Below are 23,209 nucleotides of genomic sequence, written 5' to 3'. Positions count from 1 at the left end.
CAGTGACCTGCAGACGCCTAAATACTTGGTGCTGTCTTTGTTCTCTGTGTTCTAAACAGTTCATGAGTGATAATCCGCTCTAAACGATTCAGCGCATCCGTGAGCTGTTCAAATGATTCCGGCTGATTAAGCGATAGTTGCATGACTGAAAAAAATAGTAACTCTACTACCTCAGCTTCACCAGTGAGATATATGGCTAACTTCACTATTTGAAATGACAAATTGGGGATTCAGATTCAGTGATTCGAGTTTTTTTACAATTACTTTTGGGTTGATTCTTTCTACAGGTTACACAGAACTATATGGCCACTGCAGTAGGTGATGATAAGTGATTATCAATTTGTGGATTCATATTACAGAATATTACTAAATCTGAGTGCATCAAAGACCAAAATAAGTCTTATTAGTTTTTATTTAAATGTGCATGTCTTCAAATCTAAGAGACTCCATGCCTGGTAATAAACATCATATGCGTTTTCCCAGAAATGACAGGAAAGCAAATCATTATTTTCATCCATATGCCGAGCATGACTTCGATCAAGCTATAGAAAAATCAATATTAGTCTAAATAAATTTGACGAATTTCAATAATGTTCTTACATATCTGTTTAATTATGGTCTTCAGTACTTTTTACACATTATTTCAAGACATTTCATGGAGAGAAGAAGAACATTTCTAGAGATGCTACTGCCCAAAAATGATGAAAACAGCTGAACACTAGTAGGGGAAACTGGTAAACTAGCTAATAAGACTGGTTTAAGTTTGCATTTTCGGCTGAGTTACTCATAGCAAACATTTCAGAAGGAATTAAAGGTCCACTGAAGTGCTTTGAATGAAACGGCCAGCATTATTCAGTGTGTTTCCACTGAAACAGGAAGACAGGGCGGGACATAATGAGCAGCTCCTCCCCTTTTTTTAAATAGCCAATAGCGTTTTGTTTATATCACAGCTCGGCCAGAGCCGTCGAGCTCGGCAAAGCCGCATTAGACAGCTTTTGACAGCCACAGCAAAGTCTCAATAGATTCCCCTTTTAGATTTATCATGAAACTATTACTAAAGCAAAAGAGTGTCATGCTTAGGATTTGTAATTCGTGTGTGTAATTTATGTTGGTGCATGGCACCGGCGTTATCCCTTCTACTCGTCAGTGCTGTTTCTAGTGCCGAGTCTGTCTAACCGTTTCTCCTCCTAATCTCCTCCATATTGCTTTAAAATATAGCATTCTGTGTAGAATTCAAATGGTCCGATTAGTTTTGTGGTCGATCGTGTATCTGGACTCGACCAGACTGTGTCTGAAACGTTCCTTATCCCCTATATAGTGCATTAGGTGCCATTCACCATAAAGAAAATAGTTCATGTGAACAAGTGACCGATCTCAGCCGCAGCTTCAGTGTCTATTTATAGTGTAGTAGGGGGGCGGGACGCTTTAGATTCTAGAGAGCATTTGATTGGACAGAAAATCTGATGAGAAGCTGAAATGCAGAGTGATGTCATCAAAATCGTTAATCCATATTGGCAGAAGTGAGAGCAATTTTTAATACTACTTATAAGTTATATCTTCTAAATTTGAATTTTGTCATTGTTTTGGAGCACATTATATAACCTTAAAGACTAACAACTTCATACTTTTTCATACATTTTATTTTCATGGGGACTTTAAGGAGGATTTAATGCCATTAATGCTTGGAGGAACAGCCATCACACTACAACTATCAAAGAGCTCCAGCTGAGTCAGATGAAATGTCTCCAAGCATTCCCTTGTCACACATTTTCATCTGCCGGTCTTTATTCCACCTCAAACCTTTGAAAATATTGTTTTGACTGCAGCATCCCTAAGCTTCAAATGCATCAAAATATTCCTACATTGTAGTTGATTTAATTTTCAAGGTCTAAATGTAGTCTGATTAAATCAATTCAACTGGTCACTCGCTCAAATAATCCAACACCTTCCGACACATCTGTGCATGGTGAACAAAGCCAATTACCGCTGCATTACAGCGACGTCTCCAGCCATACCCATAGCTATCAAAGCTGTTTACTGCATCACATCACATGTACGGCCAAAAATAACACAAGCCAAGTCACATCCAATCATCTACAGATGACCAGATACATACTTATCAGCAGCAAGATTGAAGATGAACTGTAGGTTAGCTGGACAAGAAAGGTTTTTTTAATCTTTGCCTATTAATAGCAGATGCCAGCCGCTTGAGGGCAAAGCCCATGCGTGTGGGCTAGAAGAACAAAGCACAGATTACATGCGATTCATCTTCTCACGTTTCAAATGCAGACCTTGGTTCCCTGCACAGTGCATCCCCAGGGAATGATTTTCCCATTGGCTATCTGCCTCCCCAAACAAAGATCGTGCTCAATGACGCAACATCAATGTGCTCCGGACGCTGCTGGAATACCAAAGAAAGGCAAAGTGGCATCAATCAGATTTGACATTATCCAAATCTATATTTGGACTGATGATAGGGAACATCAAGCATTTAACTATCATCCCATATTAGTTCTAGGCTTTTACAAGCCAGTTGCAACACAATCATTTCATCTGTAAAATTGTAACAATCAAATATATCAGAAATGGCAATGGTTTTTGCATCTGTATTTCAAGGATTGATTGCAATGTTGATTGGTGTGATAAGATGTACTTGCCAAGACAAGCATCACTATTAGTATGCTTATACATTTAGAGATTGCATTGTACTATCCGTACTACAAACATGAATGGTATCTCAAATTGTGCAGCTTGTTAAAAAAAGGCACGTGTTATTACTTTGATAATCAATCTAACTTCCGAATTTTTGACTGGGCAGATGATAAAGTGGGCCAAAAATATCATTGGAGGGATCTAGAAACAAGAAGATTTTAGAGAAGATTGGCTCTTTCGATTTAACTGAGACAGTTATAGCAAATCCCCTGGCAAAGACCTAACAACCACTCCAAACACCATAGCAACTGCCTAGCAAACAGTAAACTATTTATTGGCAAACAGAACCGAGACTACAAGCATCATTCACATGTTCTCCATAAAAAGGTTAGAATCTAGTTGTATCCTACAAAACAGTGTAGTAGCCTATTATAAAGCATTAGAACAGTCTCACAGGGATATTCCGCTGTGAAAAAAACCCTATTTTTTCTTTGATCCCTTTTTGTAGAACAATTTTCATGCATCTTGAGTTTGCTTTGCTATAGCTTCTTTTAACCGGCTTCAACCAAGCATTCTGCTGACTCCAAAGTGAGCAATGAATTCTATATGCGGTAACAAACAACAAGACAGGCAGAGCAATAAAGTAAATGGACTTTCTTTCTTTCACAGAACATTTAAGTGAATCTGCATGGGAGAGATTTCACAAAAAGCAGCCTATGACAAAATTAAATCAATCAGGTTCATTTATCTAAAGCTTCATTTTGCAAATCAATATATGCTTAAATGCTCCTAATCATTAAATGTCCACGTTAGCTTTAAAAAAAAAATTAAAAAAATTAATCAGCCTGAGATGTTGGCTCTTCGCTGTTGCTTGGCACAGATTGTGATGCTGCTACCCCTATACAGTATAAAAACACCTTTAAAAGATTTATGACAGGCTGTATAGAAAATGGCTAGAAAGGAGAGGGAGCAAAACTAAGACTGGTCAATAGAAATGCAACCATAAGGAACAACCTTCAATCAATTCCCATTAGAGGGGAAATATTATCAGATAACCTTATAATATGCAAATTTGCTCATTTTTGCTTTGTATTATGGATGGACAATTATGAGTAGGCAATGATGGCTCCTAAATCCTAAACTTTAAGAGCCTGTTCACAGTTCAGACAGCAACTTGCACAACAAAACGACCAGAAATCATTAATTATTATGTCTGGGAAAAGATAACTGACTGATGCTGCTTTGCATTGACAAAAAAAATTATATATAATTGGCTTGAATAACCTTAGTTCCATGAAGAACTTTTAAACTTGTCATTGCACACAAGGTTTTTTTATAGTGGAAAAAGCTTTTTTAGATTATTAAAATGTTCTTCATACTAAGAAAAAAATTGTTATTTTGAGAACGGTTCACTGAGAGGTTAGTTGGGGAAGCGAACGTGGCATGGCATTACTATGAAAACTCCCTTTTGGAACCTTTTATTTTTAAGAGTATAGTTATTTTTAGTGAATCGACACAACCAGTGTATTCCGACTCTCATATTATGAGCCGGTTCTTAAATCAAAAGCAAACAGTGCAACAAATAACTTCAACAAATTATTCCCATGAGCCAGTCCTTTTTAGTGAATCAAAAACAACACAACCAGTAAAGTCTGAAATCAAGACATAACCGTCTATTCACAACTACCTTTGAGACTTTTGAGCAAATTATGAGTTTTGGCAGTATTTTATACAAATAAATGAATGCAGTGTGTAACTACATGGTTTGTTTGTTTAGTATTTATCAAATATAAGGCCAGTTAATGGACTGCATTTATGCTGTCTGTAATAAGACTGAAAAGTCTGTGTAATTATTATTATTATTATATATATTATTATTTTTTACAAATATGTATTCATTAGGCCTACAATGGCACGCTCCATTATATTCCTACTTAATTATTAGTAAGAGATGCCAATTTCTAGTGACATGAGCAAAGATTTTTGGTGACATGAGCGACAGCAAATGCTGTCAGAATGTGAGTGGGGCTTAACACAGGCATCATTGGGTTTATAAAACTCTCACTATGTTGCATTTAGCCAAACACAAAATGTCAAATTTAAGACAGGTCTTCCAAAGCAGCATTGATCGTATTTTACAACATTGCACCGTACACCAAGTCTAGGCTCATGACACAAATGGTGTGCCATGCATAAAGACACATAAATAATTCACATCTGTGAGGGTTCCAGTGTACGATCGATAAGAGCTCCATGTGAATGTGACCCCTTATTCTCCCGCCACAGACAATTTATCCGGCGCAAACACAGGCACGGGGTTTATTTGACAAAAAAAGTGAGAGTTGTAAAGCTTCACATTCACAACACGCAACAATCTGTTTTATTTACTTGACATATGGTATACTATGTACAGCTCAGAGCAGACAATAAAATAAGCTGTTGTCTTGGTGCAAGATATTTTGACAGTAAGGCGGGGAAGATCAAACTCAAATGGATATCTTGGTCCCTAGATTGTTGCGGTGTATTTTTAGGTCCGATGTAATGATGCGCTCAAATCCGGCGATTTAAGATAACAAATAACAGATAAGAGTGAAACCCCTGGCACTTTATAACCCTCCGGTGCCAGATTTTTATACAATAAGCCCTGCTATATAGTAGAGCCTAAGATTAGGGCTTATCACTACACTGTGTGGTCTTTAACTCCTTAGGAACACCACATGATGTACCCCATATGGTGAGAAGAATAAAACACCCCACATGTTAGCAATGTGCACCTCTGCAAACTACCGCTGATCATCATTGTCCCCTGCCGAATACACCTGTGCAGTCACAAAAAGGCGTAGGGGTAATACAACAAAATGTATGTTATATGTAAATGATTAATTTGGCCGAGAGCAAAACATAATTTTAATGGTAAAATACTGTAAATATGCTATGGTAAAAAAAACTGTTATGGTTAACAGTAAGTTTCCTTATAGTGGAAAAACAAATAATCTAATGGGTTATTTCATGTAATTTATTTTTTCAAAGATTTTAAGATTTTCAGAAGTAATTTAAAATAGTGATATTTGTATGTTCTGTTTCGTTTCGATTCTGATCCCGTTTGTTCAAGTTTCTAATTAGTTTCCATAGGCCCCAATTCCACACAAGTTCTGTTTCATTTGGATTACATTCCGGTATTCAAGCCCTGATTTTCCATTGTCCAGTATTGTTTATGTCAACGTTGATAGTATAATGGTTGTTTTACATTATTCTCCAGCGATCTCCAGTGTTTTAGTTTGTGGATGATAATAATAAAGGCTATTTTGTTTTGTATTTTGTAATAATAAAGACTATTGACTATTAATCTCCTTCATTGTGCGCCTTTCAGTGAAATACGTGACTTGACTATTGTAAGTTGCACTCGGTAAAAAAAGTCACTGTTAAGTAACTATCTGTGATTGTTTGTGTTGCATGGTGCAATGTTTTCTAGTTTGTTTACAGGAGAATATTTATGTAATGCATGGACCAATTGGTGCAATGAATGGAGCGTTGAGCTCTCTTGGGATCTCGCCAGCGAAACACTTGAACAGAAGCTGTCATGCCTTTCACTAGAGCCTTGATGATACTCTGAAGGAGGCTGAAACAGAATGAATATCAGCTGTTCAAAGAGAAAATAGAGGCTGCGCTTCTTCAAGGCCAAATTTTGATCTGTTGCATACTGTCAGTTTCAATATTTTTAAATGCCTGCTCTAAGAGACTATGGGTTACAAATAAGCACCTGAAGCTCCCAATGCTTTGTCGTAATAACATGTTTAAATGTATTTGAAGTTGTTTAATAGGCTAATTCTTCTCAAACTGCTGAGGTAAATGTAAAAGAGAAGAAAATCTAAAGGTGAACTGTGTAATTTTTACTGTTTTCAAAATAAATTCCTGGGGACCTGCCATTGGTCAATAAACAGACAGACCCGCCTTCAAACTCGCACCGTCGGTTGGCTGGAAGGAAACTTCTTGGGGGAATCAACCTATGATTGGCTTAAAAATGCTTTCAGTTATTCAGGTTTTAATATGCAGACACATTTATACGATTATTTTAATATAAATATATAAAAAAAAACATTGGAGCTGCATTCTACTGCAATTACAGCACGGCTCAGTTTCATCACTCTCTTACAGCATTACAGATTTTCAAGATATTTCCCATTCAAAAGCCCTTTAGATATGATCCATAGAACAACATCACTGTCACAATCCTTTCGTATTTAAACTATTTCTGGCTTGTGATTTTCTAACTGTAGCATTTTGTCAAAAAAAAACTATAACTTTACAAGTCTGGGCATCAAATCTGCTTTTCTTGTCTAATTGCCGGTCTTCTGACATGTGTGAAAGCAGACGAGCAAGTGTGAATGTGCAGCACCAGCGGTAATGAAGAAAATAAACTGTGCCAAACGATACTGTCTAGTCCCGTGAGCACAATTAACTTCATGAGCAGGCAAACACCGCTGCAAAGTTTCTGTTATCATCAACAAGGCCAATTAAAAATAGATTCTCCATGGGCGGCACCCAGCAGGAGATACTCATACTGTACCATGGCACGACATACACACACACACACACACACACACACACACACACACACACACACACACACACACACACACACGGTGTGACCGAGACACATTCTGACGTCGAGGTTGATTGATGTAGAAGGGCAGCTTCTGGATCAAAGCAATTTATCATGAGATTTGATGTATGCTTTTCATAGAAACGTCTATCTGTCTATATAATTCTGACAAAACTCCCCAAGCAATTAGAAATCATCCAATATTTGAATCCAGAAAACAGCAGATAACCTGTATACTATAAGAATTAAGGCTATATTATTAAGTGTGCTGCAATAAAATGACAGCCTTTGCACCAGATCATGCCCTCTATGAAATCGTGTGAGGGTTATTGAGCTGTTTTGGGGAAAGATAGGACTTATCAATGTAATTTCATGTGTGATTTAACCCTGCTGGAGGCTCATCTATTGTCACAGTGCAGCAATATGACAATCTTTTGTTTTCAAGAACACCATAGCATACAAAAAAAAGAGACAGCACCCATAGCAACGAACAAAGGGCCCTTAAACCAGAATGTAAATGCAAAACTCGTTATGGTGGAAAGGACACGGTGCCCGTTTGAGTAAATGCTTCTAGATGAGAAGATAATGAAACTGCTGTGTCTCCTAGGCAACTTTAACCACCTTTAACTTAGCAACTAAATGATCACAAATGTCACAATATCAGATCTGCGCATTCTCTGCATGCAGGGCTTTTAGAGAGGAAAATTAATTAATTCAATTAAAGATTGAAAACAGAAATGAAAAAGAAATGTTCACGGTAGAAACATAACTAATTGTGGTCTATTTGTGTTTTGAAATCACAACTTTTAGAAGGAAGGTGCTGCTTAGCTCAGAGTCAGACACTAACTTTATATTGGCTTTTTGTTATGCATTAATTTTTTGCCATGAAGCATTGTAGATTAATCATTTACATTCAAATTACTATATTAGCCTTCAACTGTAATAATCCTGCTGGAAAATCCAGTTTAAGCAGTTTTGAAACATGTTTCTAGGTGGTCATTTGCTGGTAGACCAGCAATGTTCTAAAAAAAAACTATTTGACTGACTTACTTAACCTGCATGACCAGCTGACAGCCAGTTTGTTGCTGCATGATCCAATAATCAGCATGGACCAGCAACTAAGCATCTCAGATCAGTTAGAATACAGCTATAATAGAATACATTTCACTTCTGGTTTACAAGAGACTACATCCAATCCATTAATCCAATGTCAGTGTGAATTCAGACACATATACAGTACACCATAAAAAAATGAAGTCAACTAAAAAAGAAAATAAGCATATTATAGTTATGTTCTTGGATAGCCTAACCTTTTTTCATTACATTATAAAAACCTTTCGTAAGGTCATTAATTAAATTGCATTGTTAAATAAATAGATCTAAGAAATAAAAATAAAATAAAAAATATTAAAATATTAAATTCCTTCATGTCTCCGACGCGTACAGGGTATATTGCATGGTCACAGTGAATATGAACTGGTAATATAAACGATGACAGATGACACTCGAATAGGAACAATAGATTTTCCCAACGACAGCAGGGATTATTTAACTACTATCAATACACATTCATAACACGTGGCTCGTTCATTTAGGTACTGTCCTGTCGTTTAGGCGGCATGTAAATAAACGGATAGTTGTACTTGTAATGCATCAGTGAGCATCTGGATAGACCAGTGCATAAAGAACTTCAAAGCGCGCAGTGATGCTCTCCACATACAATTCTGGCACATCTCTAACCCTCTCTGTCTGTCTCATGACAGTCCTGCAACAGCTCGTTTACTTACTCCGAATACGAAGCGACTCCTCGAAGCAGCGTTATCCGGGAGAACACTCCGAATCAGTACCAACAGAGGCTATCCGCGAGGGGAACTCCGCATATTGAGACCATCTTCGTCGTGATTCTCCTTCTCTGACACTGAATCCAGCGCGAGCGAGCACAACTACACCGCGCTCTGCTGACATCACACGAGAGCGCGCATAGCCAAACAATGCCTGTCAGACAGAGAAAAGTATGTTTATTTTTTTATTCATATATGAACTGGCAGATTTACACTCGAATGATAATAAATATAATATAATATAATATAATATAATAATATAATAATTTTTGGCACACACATTATAGGCTATTTAATATGTGAATGGGAATAATTACATGCACATTTAAAATAATGATTTATTTTAAATTAAAAAAGTATTTAATTTTTTTTGTAAAAATATATATACATATATATAGCCTATATATATATTGTAATATTGTACAATATTACAGTTTTCTGTATTTTTTAACCAATAAATGCAGGCTTGATGAGTATAAGAGACTTCTCTCAATGGCAAAAGTGTCCCAATTTACCTGAATCCACCCAATATAATATAATATAATATAATATAATATAATATAATATAATATAATATAATATAATATAATATAATATAATAATATAATATAATATAATATAATATAATATAATATAATATAATATAATATTTTTACCAGACACTAACTCAGTGACCTACCTACCACTCTGTCTCTTACTACTACCTTAAACACCTTATGCAATCACAATCATCCCCTTTAACAAACAAAACGGTAACCCTCTGAACTGGCTGAGGATAATCACTTCTGTACTGTCCTGCTCCACATGGCAGCGACTTTATCCCATTTGTCAGTTCCAAAAATAAAATGAACTCTGGTGGCCCAAAGGCATGTGTTTAATTATGAAGTGATAGAGGATGTCTGTACCAAAAGAGTATTGATCTAAAAGACCGACAAAAAGAGATTATTTTCTGAAAAATTGATGAAGGGATGATTAAGTCAGCCCAGCTCTCTTGAGAAAAGGCAGATGGTGGAGGAACTAGAGGGAGAAATTACAGTAACCAATCTAAATTTGACTATTACTGTAAAGCAATACGACTATCACATGTCTTATTGCTTTGCATAATCCTGATTGTTTGGTTTGCATGGTAATGGAAATTTTACCTATTGTCAGACAAACAACAGGATAAAACCCAACCAAAGCTTTTTAAGCCAAAGTTGTTCAAACAAATTGACCAGATGCACAGATCAAAACTATTCATTAGAATTTATTTGGAAGAACTATGTAACTGATGCTGTACATTTTTTACTCCCCACACATGGAATCCCATGTGGACAAACCCATTTACAACCCATATTTCAGCCCATGCAGTAACCTTTTAGTAAACTTAAAGGAACACTCCACTTTTTTTGGAAATAGGCAAAAAATTTAATCCCCTTTTAAACAGGTGAGTTTTACCGTTTTCAATCCATTCATTGATCTCCGGGACTGGCGATAGCACTTTAGGCAAAGCTTAGCATAGATAATTGAATCTGATTAGGGCGCCGTTAGCAAATTAACTAAGACCGACAGAAAATTAAAAGTTGTGATTTTCTAGGCCAATATGAACTAAACTCTCATTCCTGTGTAATAATCAAGGAACTGTGCTGCAGTACCATGGGTGCAGCAGGCGCAATGATATTATGCAGTGCCTGAAAATAGTCCCCAGCTAGGTAACTTCCAACATGACCGGGACTAAGTTTGTAATATAATTGCGCCTGCTGGTCAACAGCACATTTCCTTGATTATTACGCAGGAATGAGATAAATCGCATAGAAAATCGCAACTTTTAATTTTCTGTCGGTCTTAGTACACAATGTAACTGCAGAAGAGTCAAGTTTTAAATAGAAAAAATATTGAAACTCTTTGGTCAATTTTTTGAGAGAGATGCTAACGGATTCAATTATCTATGCTAAGCTATGCTAAAAGTGCTACCGCCAGACCCAAGATCGGCTGAATGGATTCGAAAACTGTAAAACTCACCTGTTTAACTCTAGGGGAGTTGAAAAATGAGCCTATTTCCAAAAAAAGTGGAGTGTTCCTTTAAAGCTGGGGCCAAGGTGGGTCTTGCGCATGTTGCCCAGTGGGGACCCACAATTGGCAAGTGCAATTTAGCATGGAATCCATGTGGTCAATTGGCATGGGGCCATTGTGGAATATGTGGCCAATCCTAAACAGGGCCCAGTTTTTCAGCCCATTTCATATTCATATGGGCTGCACATACATAATAATAATAATAATAATTCATTACATTTATATAGCGCCTTTCTGGACACTCAAAGCGCTTTACATAGAAGGGGGGAATCTCCTCAACCACCACTAATGTGCAGCATCCACTTGGATGATGCGACGGCAGCCATATTGCGCCAGAACGCCCACCACACACCAGCTTACTGGTGGAGAGGAGACAGTGATGAAGCCAATCAGTATATATAGGAGGATGATTAGGAGGCCATGATGGACAGTGGCCACTGGGCAAATTTGGCCAGGATGCCGGGGTTACACCCCTACTCTTTCGAAAGACATCCTGGGATTTTTAGTGACCACAGAGAGTCAGGACCTCGGTTTAACGTCTCATCCGAAGGACGGCGCTCTTTGTCAGTATAGTGTCCCCGTCACTACACTGGGGTGTTAGGACCCACACAGACCACAGGGTGAGCGCCCCCTGCTGGCCTCACTAACACCTCTTCCAGCAGCAACCTGGTTTTTCTCAGGAGGTCTCCCATCCAAGTACTAACCAGGCTCAGCCCCACTTAGCTTCAGTGGGAAACCAGTCTTGGGTTACAGGGTGATATGGCTGCTGGTTAGCCAACATGTGTTGGCTTGGTCCGTTTAAAATGGGCCAATCACTTTTGGGTTCACATGTGATGGTGATATGTACAGTGGCTAGATTAGAATGTCCTTAATCTTCCCTGAGATCCATTAATATAATTAGAATCATCTACTTGGAATACAGACAAGGAGACATTGAAGGCATGAAAACATTGTCCATAATAAATGTAAGTTTTAAAATGGAAAAGATCAGATTCCAGAAGTACACATTTGCCACTTGTCACTTTTCCTGGGATGGGGAAATGACTGACCAAGTGTATCACAGAACGGTGGCCCTTCTGGGCCAATTACAGCTCTTATGTAAATGATCACTTCTGCTTCATCCCACAAATAAGCCGATTGAAGTCATTTATAAATTGGCTGCATGAAAAAGGAAAATATGTTTAATCCTTACAAATAACTACTAAAGGGACAAGATTATGTTGACTTAATGTTGAGAAACATGATCTCGGTGGAAGAATTTTACTGCCATTTAAAATGATGTGCTGTTCTAATAATAGTGCATGCAAATCCGATATTCACATCATGACCAATAACATTTCCCTGATCACATTTCTCAGAACACAGATATTCTAGACCTCCTTTTTATTTAATCATTTGCCTCAGTGCCAATTACCTGGATTTAGCAACAGATTGACTTCCATGACTGTACAGCTGTTTCCATGAACTGACTCCAGGTTTTCTTGGTTTCTATTTCATTACTGAATTTCTTTTGATGAACTAATGATGTAGGCCTAGATGTTTGATTTCACCATAAGAACATTAAAGAGGAAATGTGACCAAGCAGCGTACATGGCTGTATTGCACAATTTCTGATCACCTTGCTTTTACATTATTACGTTTAGATAAAGATATATATTACTCCTCTAATGAGCATCCTACAAAACACAGAAGAACATAACCCATGAAACAATAATGAATGCTGTGAAAAAACTGGCTGGAAGTTTCCATTCTTAAAGGGACATAAACAAGGTTTGATCTGTGTCTGTGTGAGAAGGGACATTTTAATTTTGTAGTCCATAAACCCAGAAAAGAGTTTTCTGTTTTATAAGGGGTTTTGAATAGAGAGTATAGCTTTATGAATAAAATTAGGTCTGTGGTTAACATTATTTGAAGATAATGAAATGGGCTTTCATTCTATCTATCTATCTATCTATCTATCTATCTATCTATCTATCTATCTATCTATCTATCTATCTATCTATCTATCTATCTATCTATCTATCTATCTATCTATCTATCTATCCATCCATCCATCCATCCATCCATCCATCCATCCATCCATCCATCCATCCATCCATCCATCCATCCATCCATCCATCCCTCATTTTGGGACTTATTAAATGTATATATTTAAAAAAAAAAAAAAAAAAAAAAAAAAACCTCATATTAATTCCTCCCCCCATTATGTTGTCAGCGTGGAAGACCGACGTTTTATTTTGAAACGTTCAATGTGAAACTGACCTGTAGTTTCCGGCTTCATCCGACAGCAGAGCAACATTGTAAACAGACCGCGTCCATTTTCAAACCAGTCCGGAGAAACGTCGCACATCACCGCTGAACATGGGGGCCGTACTCGGGCTTTGTTCCATGGCCAGTTGGGTGAGTTTACATATTTATATACTGCTGGAATCTAAATATAATCGTTGGGTTTAATAACTATTGGGTTTTCAGCGAGTTGCGAGCTGATGACATCCGCAGCGGCAAAGAGACACAAGAGAAAATGGTGTCTGGGCCTTTCGTGATCCCCTAAATTCTTAAAACCCACTGCATCTGTATACCAATTACCAATAATGACACATAACATCACATTAATTATTTGTAATATGTTTTAAGCGTGATTTAACGTTAAATCAGTTGTTTTCTGCTTTACGAAATGCACAGTGCCATATTGGGTGGTTCCCTTGTTGTGATGAAGCAGATTTTTTTGTGTTGTTATGGTTTGCTTTTTTTGCGTGCTTGTGGATCACCGAACGTATATATTTCTATTCTTGTCGTAATTGCAGGCAAATAATTGTAGATGAAAATGTTTTGTACTATGCTCTTGTGATCATGACAGCTGCTCGTTTGATATGAATTTTTGATTTTGACACGTGTGATTTGGGGGTTTAAATGGGACTACAACACATTTACAGATGATCTGCCAGCATAACATGAGGTTTTCGAAGAAGGTCACATGTTTGTTAGGATTTCAAGTGTTGCGACATCAAAACACAGATCAAATGGCAGCTCATGACACACACAGCTCTTACCACTGATCTATATAAATGTTGTTCTCTATATCAGTGTCTCTTACACCTAACTTATATGTGGTTTACGGAGATTCTCCATAAGCTTAATTGTTTTTGTGCTGAGCCAAATTTTGTACCCCCTTTCTTAACCTTCCACATCACAGAAAACGTATGGCATTTTTTTAATAAAAAACAAAACCCTGTTTAGTATGTTTTTTTGTTTTTGTTTAAAGCTATTTGGTGAGAACACCGGATCCATGTTTACGTTGTATACCCATGTCATCATACACATTTTTGCCCTTATAACACACACACACACACACACACACACACACACACACACACACACACACACACACACACACGAGAAAGAGAAAGAGAGAGAGATTGGAAAACATTAGATTCTGAGGCTATGTTGCACTATTTACTAGGCTATTCAGTACTTCATAATAGCTTGATGAGACACGTATGTAGGTATTAATGTTATGTATGTATGAATTATAGTTCAAAAGTTTGGGGTTAGAAATTAGATTTAAGATAAGATAAAAAATATATAATATTTTATTATATATTTATTCAGCAATGAATGATGCAGTAAATTGGTCAAAGGTGACAGTAAAGATTTTTACATTGTTACAAAAAAACCCAAGGCTATTTTAAATAGCCTAAATGCTACTCTTGAACTTTCTGTGCATCAAACCATCCTTAAAAATATTTAGATTGTTTCTACAAAATATTAAGCAGCACAACTGTTTTTAACATTGAAAATAATAATAAATGTTACTTGAGCAGCAAATTAGCATATTAGAATGATTTCTGAAGGATCATGTGACACTGACGACTGTAATGATACTTAAAATTCAGCTTTACAGGAAAATTAATATAATTGATATATAATATATAGACAATTAATATATAATTAATATAATATAAAGGAAATATATAAAAATGCACTTATTTTAAATTATAATAATATTTTACAGCATTGCATTATTGTATTTTTTACTTAATTGCAGCCTTGGTGAGCATAAGAGACTTCATTCAAAAACATTAAAAAGTCTTAATCTTAACTACTCCAAACCTTAGTATTATTTTAAAAATATATATATACAGACATTTATTTTAAGAAGGATTTAATGTTTGAACTAATCACATTTAAACCCTATGTGTTTATGTAAAGCCAGACAAATTTAGACACAAGCTTTGTCTGGTCTGTACCCTGCGTGCAAGTGAGGGATGAGGCCGCTTTGATTAGTCTATGTTTTTAAGCACTGATATGAGTCACTTTGAAGTCACCATGTTTATGCGTCACCCAGCCCTGCTCATTGTGCAGAATGAAGCTGTTTATAGCTAAGGGATGATATATCGACATCATCATATTGCTTATCGGCTATTGTGACTTTTGTCTCTATTATATTTTTAATTGCATGTGTCAAAATAAATATCTAATACTAGCCATCTTTATATATTATATTATTGTAATACCTAAATTAATTTTGCTGCTAGATCTGGATTGGCAGTGTGTGTTTGAAGTTAGCAAAACTGCGTACATCACCTTTACTGTGTGTTTGTCTCCTGTGTAGATTCCTTGTCTTTGTGGCAGTGCTCCTTGCCTGCTGTGCGGATGCTGCCCAAGTGGAAACAACTCCACTGTCACTCGCTTGATCTATGCCTTCTTCATGCTGATGGGTGTGGGCATTGCTTGCATCATGCTCATGCCAGGCATGGAAGGGCATCTAAAGAAGGTGAGACTGAGTGCTTCTTTTATTCTAAACAAGTTTAAATGTGTTGTACATATGCCTTATTTGATGTTCATGGTTGCGACTGAAGCATGTTGGTCATTTGTATGTTTTTTAATTTTTTATGTCACTGTAGATTCCAGGCTTTTGTGAAGGAGGAATGGGGACGTCCATCCCAGGGGTCGAAGGTCACGTGAACTGCGACGTGCTGGTTGGGTATAAGGCCGTGTATCGCGTGTGCTTTGGGATGGCCATGTTCTTCCTGCTCTTCTCTCTCATCATGGTGAAGGTCAAAAGCAGCCAGGACCCAAGAGCCGCTGTGCATAACGGGTTAGTGTGACCTAGTGGTTAAATTCTTGACCTGTAACTGAAAGGTTGAACGTTTGAAACCAAAACCCATCACAAGCCAAGCCATGTTTCCATTACCCTTCAAATTGTGCAAATTAAAATTGGAAATTTTCAATGGAAACACGTCAATTTCGCAAAAACTCCCATATATGGCAAAAATGTTTTCACGCTCGCATGAGGTGGTTTTTCAGGCAATTCGAAAAAGGAATATTTTGCAAAACTTATATAGAAAAAGTTTTTGCACATTTACAGGTCACCTGACGTAGATGGCGCCGTATGTTTGGACAGAAGAGAGACAGAGTTCTTTATTAAAATCCATTAAAGACAAACACCCAGAAACATCGCATACGTGGCTGCTCCCAAGTATAAGTGGCTTTCCTTGCCATTAATGCTTGGATAACATGCCTACGTCTCCTTCGATTAAAAATAATGGCTAGTGCAGTGGCTGCGATATACGTAAACCATGATTTTAGAATGACTTATCGTGAGAGGAAAAAAAAACGTGTTTCACATAACATCGTCCGGGTAATTGAAACGCCGTCATTTCGCATCTGTAATGGAAACGGGGCTATTGTGTTCTTGAAGAAGACGGGTATTCAAAACATGCAAACTAATTTCAGAAATGTTTAACTGAGCTTGATTAATTCTTCTAAATATTCTGATCTTCTGCAGGTTTTGGTTCTTCAAATTTGCTGCCGCCACTGCTATTACAGTTGGAGCTTTCTTTATTCCTGAAGGCCCTTTTAGTACTGGTAAAGTCTTACTTTATCATCTTAAATATGAAATATAATTGCAATTACATAAATACTATGTATGTGACTTTATAAGTCCACTCAACATTATCAGTAGTGACCAAATTAAACACTAAATGCTAAATGTGTGACAGTGCATTCAATATACATTATACAATCTGCAGTTGGCTTTATCGTAAAGCTCACTTAAGAGTGACACTAGGCAGACTCAAGTTGTTCCCTGTTTTTATTTGTGAGGATCTAATGATGACCTTCTGCTTGGCTTCTTCTAGTCTGGTTTTACCTAGGCATGGCTGGAGCATTCTGTTTTATCCTCATCCAGCTGGTGCTCTTGATCGACTTCGCTCACTCTTGGAACGAGTCCTGGGTGGAGAAAATGGAGGAGGGAAACTCTCGCTGCTGGTATGCAGGTATGTATTATGAGAACTTGATTTGTTTTGCCACCCCCTTTTTTTCCATTAAGCAGCTGTGCAGCTTGACAAAAAAAGTATAAAATCAAATGTTTGGGGTTGTTGAGATTTTTCAATGTTTTTGAAAGAATGCTCACCTAGGCTGCATTTATTTGTTTAAAATACATTAAAACAGTTATATTTTTAAATATTATTACAATTTAATAACTGTTTTCTATTTAAATATATTTAAAAATGTAATTTATTCCTGTGATGGCAAATCTGAATAACTCTAGTCTTCAGCGTCACATGATCCTTCAGAAATCATTCTAATATGCTGATTTGCTGCTCAAGAAACATTTCTTATTATCAATGTTGAAAACATTTGAGCTGCTTAATGTTTGATACATTTTTATCGTGATTTCTTTGTTTTGATGAATAGAAAGCACAAAAGAGCATCTTTACTGTCACTTCAGATCAATTTAATGTATCCTTGCTGAATACAGTAATCATTTTCTTCTTTTTTTTTAAGTTACTGTCCCCAAACTTTTAAATGTTAGTGTATCTTTTACATAAATATAAGATATTGCTCCTTTAATGTTTAGATATTTCTTGCGATGCTGGTGTATATGCAATCATAAAGAAGATTGATTGCATCCTCCTAACACATTTTTTCTACCGCCCATAGCTCTTCTGTCTGCCACGGCCATCAACTACGCTCTGTCCCTGATGTCTCTGGTCTTGTTCTATGTGTATTACACTCACTCTGATGGCTGCACTGAGAACAAAGTCTTCATCAGCATCAACATGCTGCTGTGCGTTGGTGCATCCGTCTTGTCCGTCTTGCCTAAAATCCAGGTAATGAATGCACATCAGAGGGAGTTTGTATGACTAGTGTTGGAACTGTGATAATCTCCTATGCTTTAAAGGAATAGCTCACCTAAAAATGAAAATTTTAAATGTAAATAAGATTTTTAGCTGAAACCGTGGTCCTTAGGGAGTCATAAATTCAAATTTAATTTAATTTCTTTATGCAATTTCTTCATTCTTTCTTTCCTCTCCTCCAGGAGTCCCAGCCCAGGTCTGGTCTCTTGCAGTCCTCCATTGTTACCATGTACACCATGTATCTGACCTGGTCTGCCATGACCAATGAACCTGGTAAGCATCGTGAAAGATTTGTCTAAAAGAAGATATTCTGTTGTTCATAAAATCGGTCTAAAAATAAAGTTTTTCTTTTACCAAAGAACGCAAATGCAACCCAAGCTTGCTTGGCATTATTGGCCTCAACAGCACCAGCCCTGCTGGTCAGGACCGTGTCGTTCAATGGTGGGATGCCCAGGGCATTGTGGGGTTGATCTTGTTCCTGATGTGTGTGCTGTACTCCAGGTAAGAAAGCTTGAAATTTGTTAATAGATATGTTGTATTTTTGATGCTATTTTTCAACACTGCAGTCAAATTTCCTTCTTTTTTTTCTCAGTATCCGCAACTCCAGCAATGCTCAGGTGAACAAGCTGACCCTCACCAGCGACGAGTCTGCTCTGATCGAGGATGGTCCCGCTCCAGAGAACTTTGAAGTGGGCGATGGCTCCAACCGTGCCGTTGACAACGAGAAGGATGGAGTCACCTACAGCTATTCTTTCTTCCATTTCATGCTCTTTTTGGCTTCCCTGTACATCATGATGACACTGACCAACTGGTACAGGTATGTGCCTATGTGATGATGCTTTTTCATCGGTTTAATTTCACAATATATTGGTGACCGTTTGGTATCTGTAAATTATCTGTCTGGGTTTGATTAGGCCAATATTAGAAGTAGATCAAGCACTTATTTAAAAACAGAAAGAAAAGAAAAAAGCTGTTTTCTGACAATATTATTATTCCTATTGTATATTATAATGTTTTTGTCTTAATTTCACATGTAAAATTCTGTAAATAAAAATATAGGTGTAATGAATTATAATATTAAATGTTAAAAGACTGACATTACTGTTATTTAAAAAAAAAAATCCCCCAATATCTACTGACAACCTTGAATAATAATTACAGTAATGGATAATGAACTGAAATTGTTTATGTACCATATTTTTTTTTTGCCATCATTAAACTTTTTTCAATATTTCAACTATTATTTATTTTATTAGGGCCCAAGCCCTGAAAGGGCCCTTAACGTGCTCAAAAACTCTTGAAACTTTGCACACGGGTCAGAACCCGCGGCCATTAGAGCCGGACTGAAGCTGGTACCCGGGCGTGGCAGGGGGGCTCGACAGCGCCCCCTGGAACGGGGTCCGAAAACTTGGTCCATAAATCAAACACGCTTGCATGAAATAATATGAAACTCGGTACACTTATAGATCTCATCGGTTCATATATCCTTCATGCTCTGACTTTTTACCCCAGCCCAACAGGAAGTCGGCTATTTGGCGTAGTTTAAAAAACACATGCAATGGAATTTAAAATACTCCTCCTAGACGATTCAACCAATCACCACGAAACTCGGTGTGCATGAAGTCAAGACATTGAGGATGAAAAGTTGCGAGGGGATTTTTGATATCTCGAACGGTTTGGCCGTGGCGAGGAAACGAATTTATGGCGAATGTTGGAAACAGGAAGTGTGTTATAACATCCTCATACATTAACTGATCTTGATGAAACTTCAGCAGTGTGTTCGCTGTAAGAGGCCGATCACATGGATGTGACTATTGTGAGTCAAAGTTATAGCGCCACCAACTGGCAGCAGGAAGTGTCACTTTCAAAATGCTTTGAAATCACCCTCTTATTTTTACCCGATTTGCTTCAAACTTCATCTGTATAATGTAAACACACGACAGATGTAGACCTGTGAAAGGATTATTGATATCTTTAATACTGTCGCCATGGCAACGCTTTAAACTTTTATATTCTTTTTGGATGCATTTGAGGCTCTTAACATGCTTCAAATTGCATGAAACTCAACATTCATATCACATTTATTGCCTAGTACACTTGTGCGAAGTTTCAGAAACGGGCGTGGTAAGGGGCTCAGTAGCGCCACCTTTAGTCAAAAATGGGGTATTAGTTTTACCTACAGTAACCAAACTCTGTACGTATATTCTTCTCTTCGATCCGGACAACTTTCTAATTTACAGTCATTAGCTCCGACCAACAGGAAGTCAGATATTTTGGTTTGAATGTGTACTGTTTGGAGCATTTTCCCTCTGCCCCTCTGTGTGTGTGTGTGTGTGTGTGTGTGAGGAGGGGGGCTAGTTTAGTTTAACCATTTCTCTGCTGTGTGCAAAATCTCTGGCACTTTTGAGGGCCTTAACGTGCTCAAACTCTTGAAATTTTGCACACAGGTCAGAACCCGCGGCCATTAGGGCCAGGCTGAAGCTGGTACCCGGGCGTGGCAGGGGGGCTCGACAGCGCCCCCTGGAATGGGATTCGAACACTTGTCCGTATATCAAACACGCTTGCATGAATTAATATGAAACTCGGTACACATATAGATTTAATCGGGCCGAACAACTTTCCCTGGGTCAAGTTTTACGCCAGCCCAACAGGAAGTCGGCTATTACGGGTTGATTGGAGAACGTGTGTGTGTGTGTGTGTGTGTGTGTGTGTGTGTGTGTGTGTGATTTTGGTTGGGTGACAGTTGTAGGTTACAGTTTGACAAGAGTTTATAGTTTAATAAAAGCACAATGTTGTGTTTCATTGCGAGTGTACACAAATATAAGGAAACACTTTGCATTTTGAATGATGGTCTGTATGAACAAAATGACGGAGTATGTTTTTATGTCTCCATTGTTTGATCGAGCCACACACACACACACACACACACACACACACACACACACACACACACACACACACACACACACACACACACACACACACACACACACACACACACACACACACACACACACACACACACACACACACACACACAGCATTCCAGCATTGCAATCTTGACATCGCAGAATGTTCATTATAGCCTTAATAAAATAGTCAACCTTACATATAAAAATTACACTGCTCTGTTTAAATAGTCATTTGTACAGTTTGTGCCGTTCATAATATTTTTTTTTAATTTTTCTATATTGGAACGTGAGTGTACAAAGTGTACAAAGTACAAAGCCTATAAAAAGAATAGTTTAGCATCCAAAAATGTTAATAATATATATATTATTATTATATATATAATAATATATATGTTAAAAATAGGGGGGGAAAAAGAATTTACATAATATATATATATATATATATATTTTTTTTTTATATATATATATATATATATATATATATATATATATATATATATATATATATATAATTAAAGCTGCTTGCAGCTTTAATATATATATATATTAACATTTATTGTCTATAACCATTTTCAGAATGGCTGTATAATTATATAATTGTATTTATATTATACTTTTATTCACCAAGAACTGATTGAATGTGACAGTTAAGGCATTTAAAATGTAAAAAATAAAAAATAAATGTGGTTCTTTTAAAGTTTCTATTCATTAAAAAATCCTGGATAAAATGTATAAAAAATAATAAGAAATGTTTCTGGTCCCAGATGTTTGAACAGTAGTGTTTGTATATATATTTTTCTTTTTTTAAAACTAAAATTAATAACTTAAATGATAGCTGTTCTAATAATAAAACCATTTGGAAATGCCATAACAATGAAGGTCAGTTATTGCTATCTGCCCATTTTGGTGTGTCACTATATTAAAATGGTTATGGTTGCCAAAGTTTACAGAATTATCTCTGATTTTAATAAACTCCCCCCTGTCAATTTTATAGCCCTGACTCCACCTATGAGACCATGACCAGCAAGTGGCCCTCTGTGTGGGTGAAGATCACCTCCAGCTGGATCTGCATCTCTCTCTACGTGTGGACCCTGGTGGCTCCACTGGTCCTCACCAACCGTGACTTCGACTGAGAGGATGGAAATAAAAGCTTGCAATTAGAATCCGCCATTACTTTTGTGAATATCCACATGTATAGGGATAAGAGGGTGTAAATGTAAATACTGTGAGTGCTTTCATTCATTCAGCTAACCCTACAGGTTTTTTTTTTTTTTTTTTTTTAATCTAGCATGCTTTTACGTAGGTGTTTGTGTCATGTAAGAGACACAAACACACTCAAAAAAAATGAAGAACACGGCCTTGGGTTGTCTGTGCTATGATGTTAATATTTCTTTTAAGAATGTGTGTTCTTCAATGCTAAGGATAATGTAACCTTGTTAAATAATCTCTGTATGGTTTAATAAATCAATCAAATGTATCTTAAGTTATTTGTGGAGAGTAGTGAAAATGCAGGTAATGTTTTCCCATAAGTCATGCCATTCATAGTTTCCTATAGAATGCACAACATAGGCTATACAGTGTTGAATTAGCATTTGAAAAAAATGTACAGGTAATTGTAGCTTTTGTCATACTTTTCGCTTCTCCATTATTTGCACCATGAACATATGACTGTAATAGTGCTACCCTTTGCAACTTGCACATGTTAGTTGTTTGGCGCAATACTAATTTTATGCTTGTAGCCAATGTGTGTGTTGAACAATGTTTTGCACTGAATTTATCTTTGCTGATAAAACTTTAATAGATGACTTTATCCTTCATTGTATTTGGCATAATGCTAATTTTATTGATGACTACTTGCAAAACCTGTTTTTTTTTTTTTTTTGGATGTCAGTGTTTGCTTTTTGACGTGCATTGTAATAACTCAATTTCGTCTTATTAAAGGTTTAAAACCCAATTACCGGTATGTCCTGAGTGGAGTTTGAAAATTCCTAACTAAGGAGCTATGAA

The 23,209-nt window shown here is 36.9% G+C and overlaps 2 protein-coding genes across 2 annotated transcripts in view; one reads left to right on the top strand and one right to left on the bottom strand.

The window, feature by feature from the left end:
- The window catches only part of pkib (protein kinase (cAMP-dependent, catalytic) inhibitor beta), a 32,629-nt gene extending 23,443 nt beyond the window's left edge, over window positions 1-9,186 (bottom strand). The window contains exon 1 of the mRNA XM_079583520.1: window positions 9,043-9,186. The gene's annotated coding sequence lies outside the window, so the exon portion shown is untranslated. The remainder of the gene's footprint in view (window positions 1-9,042) is intronic.
- Window positions 9,187-13,360: 4,174 nt separating this feature from the next.
- serinc1 (serine incorporator 1) lies at window positions 13,361-23,165 on the top strand. Its single transcript, XM_079583500.1, has 10 exons — window positions 13,361-13,548; window positions 15,761-15,922; window positions 16,053-16,246; window positions 16,937-17,016; window positions 17,289-17,426; window positions 18,094-18,263; window positions 18,473-18,563; window positions 18,650-18,791; window positions 18,883-19,107; window positions 22,197-23,165. Exons 1-10 carry the CDS (start codon window positions 13,510-13,512, stop codon window positions 22,333-22,335), a joined length of 1,380 nt encoding a protein of 459 aa, XP_079439626.1. The 5' UTR covers window positions 13,361-13,509; the 3' UTR covers window positions 22,336-23,165.
- Window positions 23,166-23,209: the final 44 nt, after the last annotated feature.

The sequence above is a fragment of the Phoxinus phoxinus genome (genome assembly GCF_949152265.1).
Source record: "Phoxinus phoxinus genome assembly, chromosome: 16".
Classification (NCBI taxonomy): domain Eukaryota; kingdom Metazoa; phylum Chordata; class Actinopteri; order Cypriniformes; family Leuciscidae; genus Phoxinus; species Phoxinus phoxinus.
Note: the sequence above shows the minus strand (reverse complement) of the source record. Positions and strands in the feature narration are given on the sequence as shown.

Coding starts and splice junctions, on each gene's coding strand:
- serinc1 (XM_079583500.1), top strand. CDS start 13,510: ATGGGGGCCGTACTCGGGCTTTGTTCCATGGCCAGTTGG. Junction 13,549..15,760: donor TTTGTTCCATGGCCAGTTGG/GTGAGTTTACAT, acceptor TCTCCTGTGTAG/ATTCCTTGTCTTTGTGGCAG. Junction 18,564..18,649: donor TGCCATGACCAATGAACCTG/GTAAGCATCGTG, acceptor CTTTTACCAAAG/AACGCAAATGCAACCCAAGC.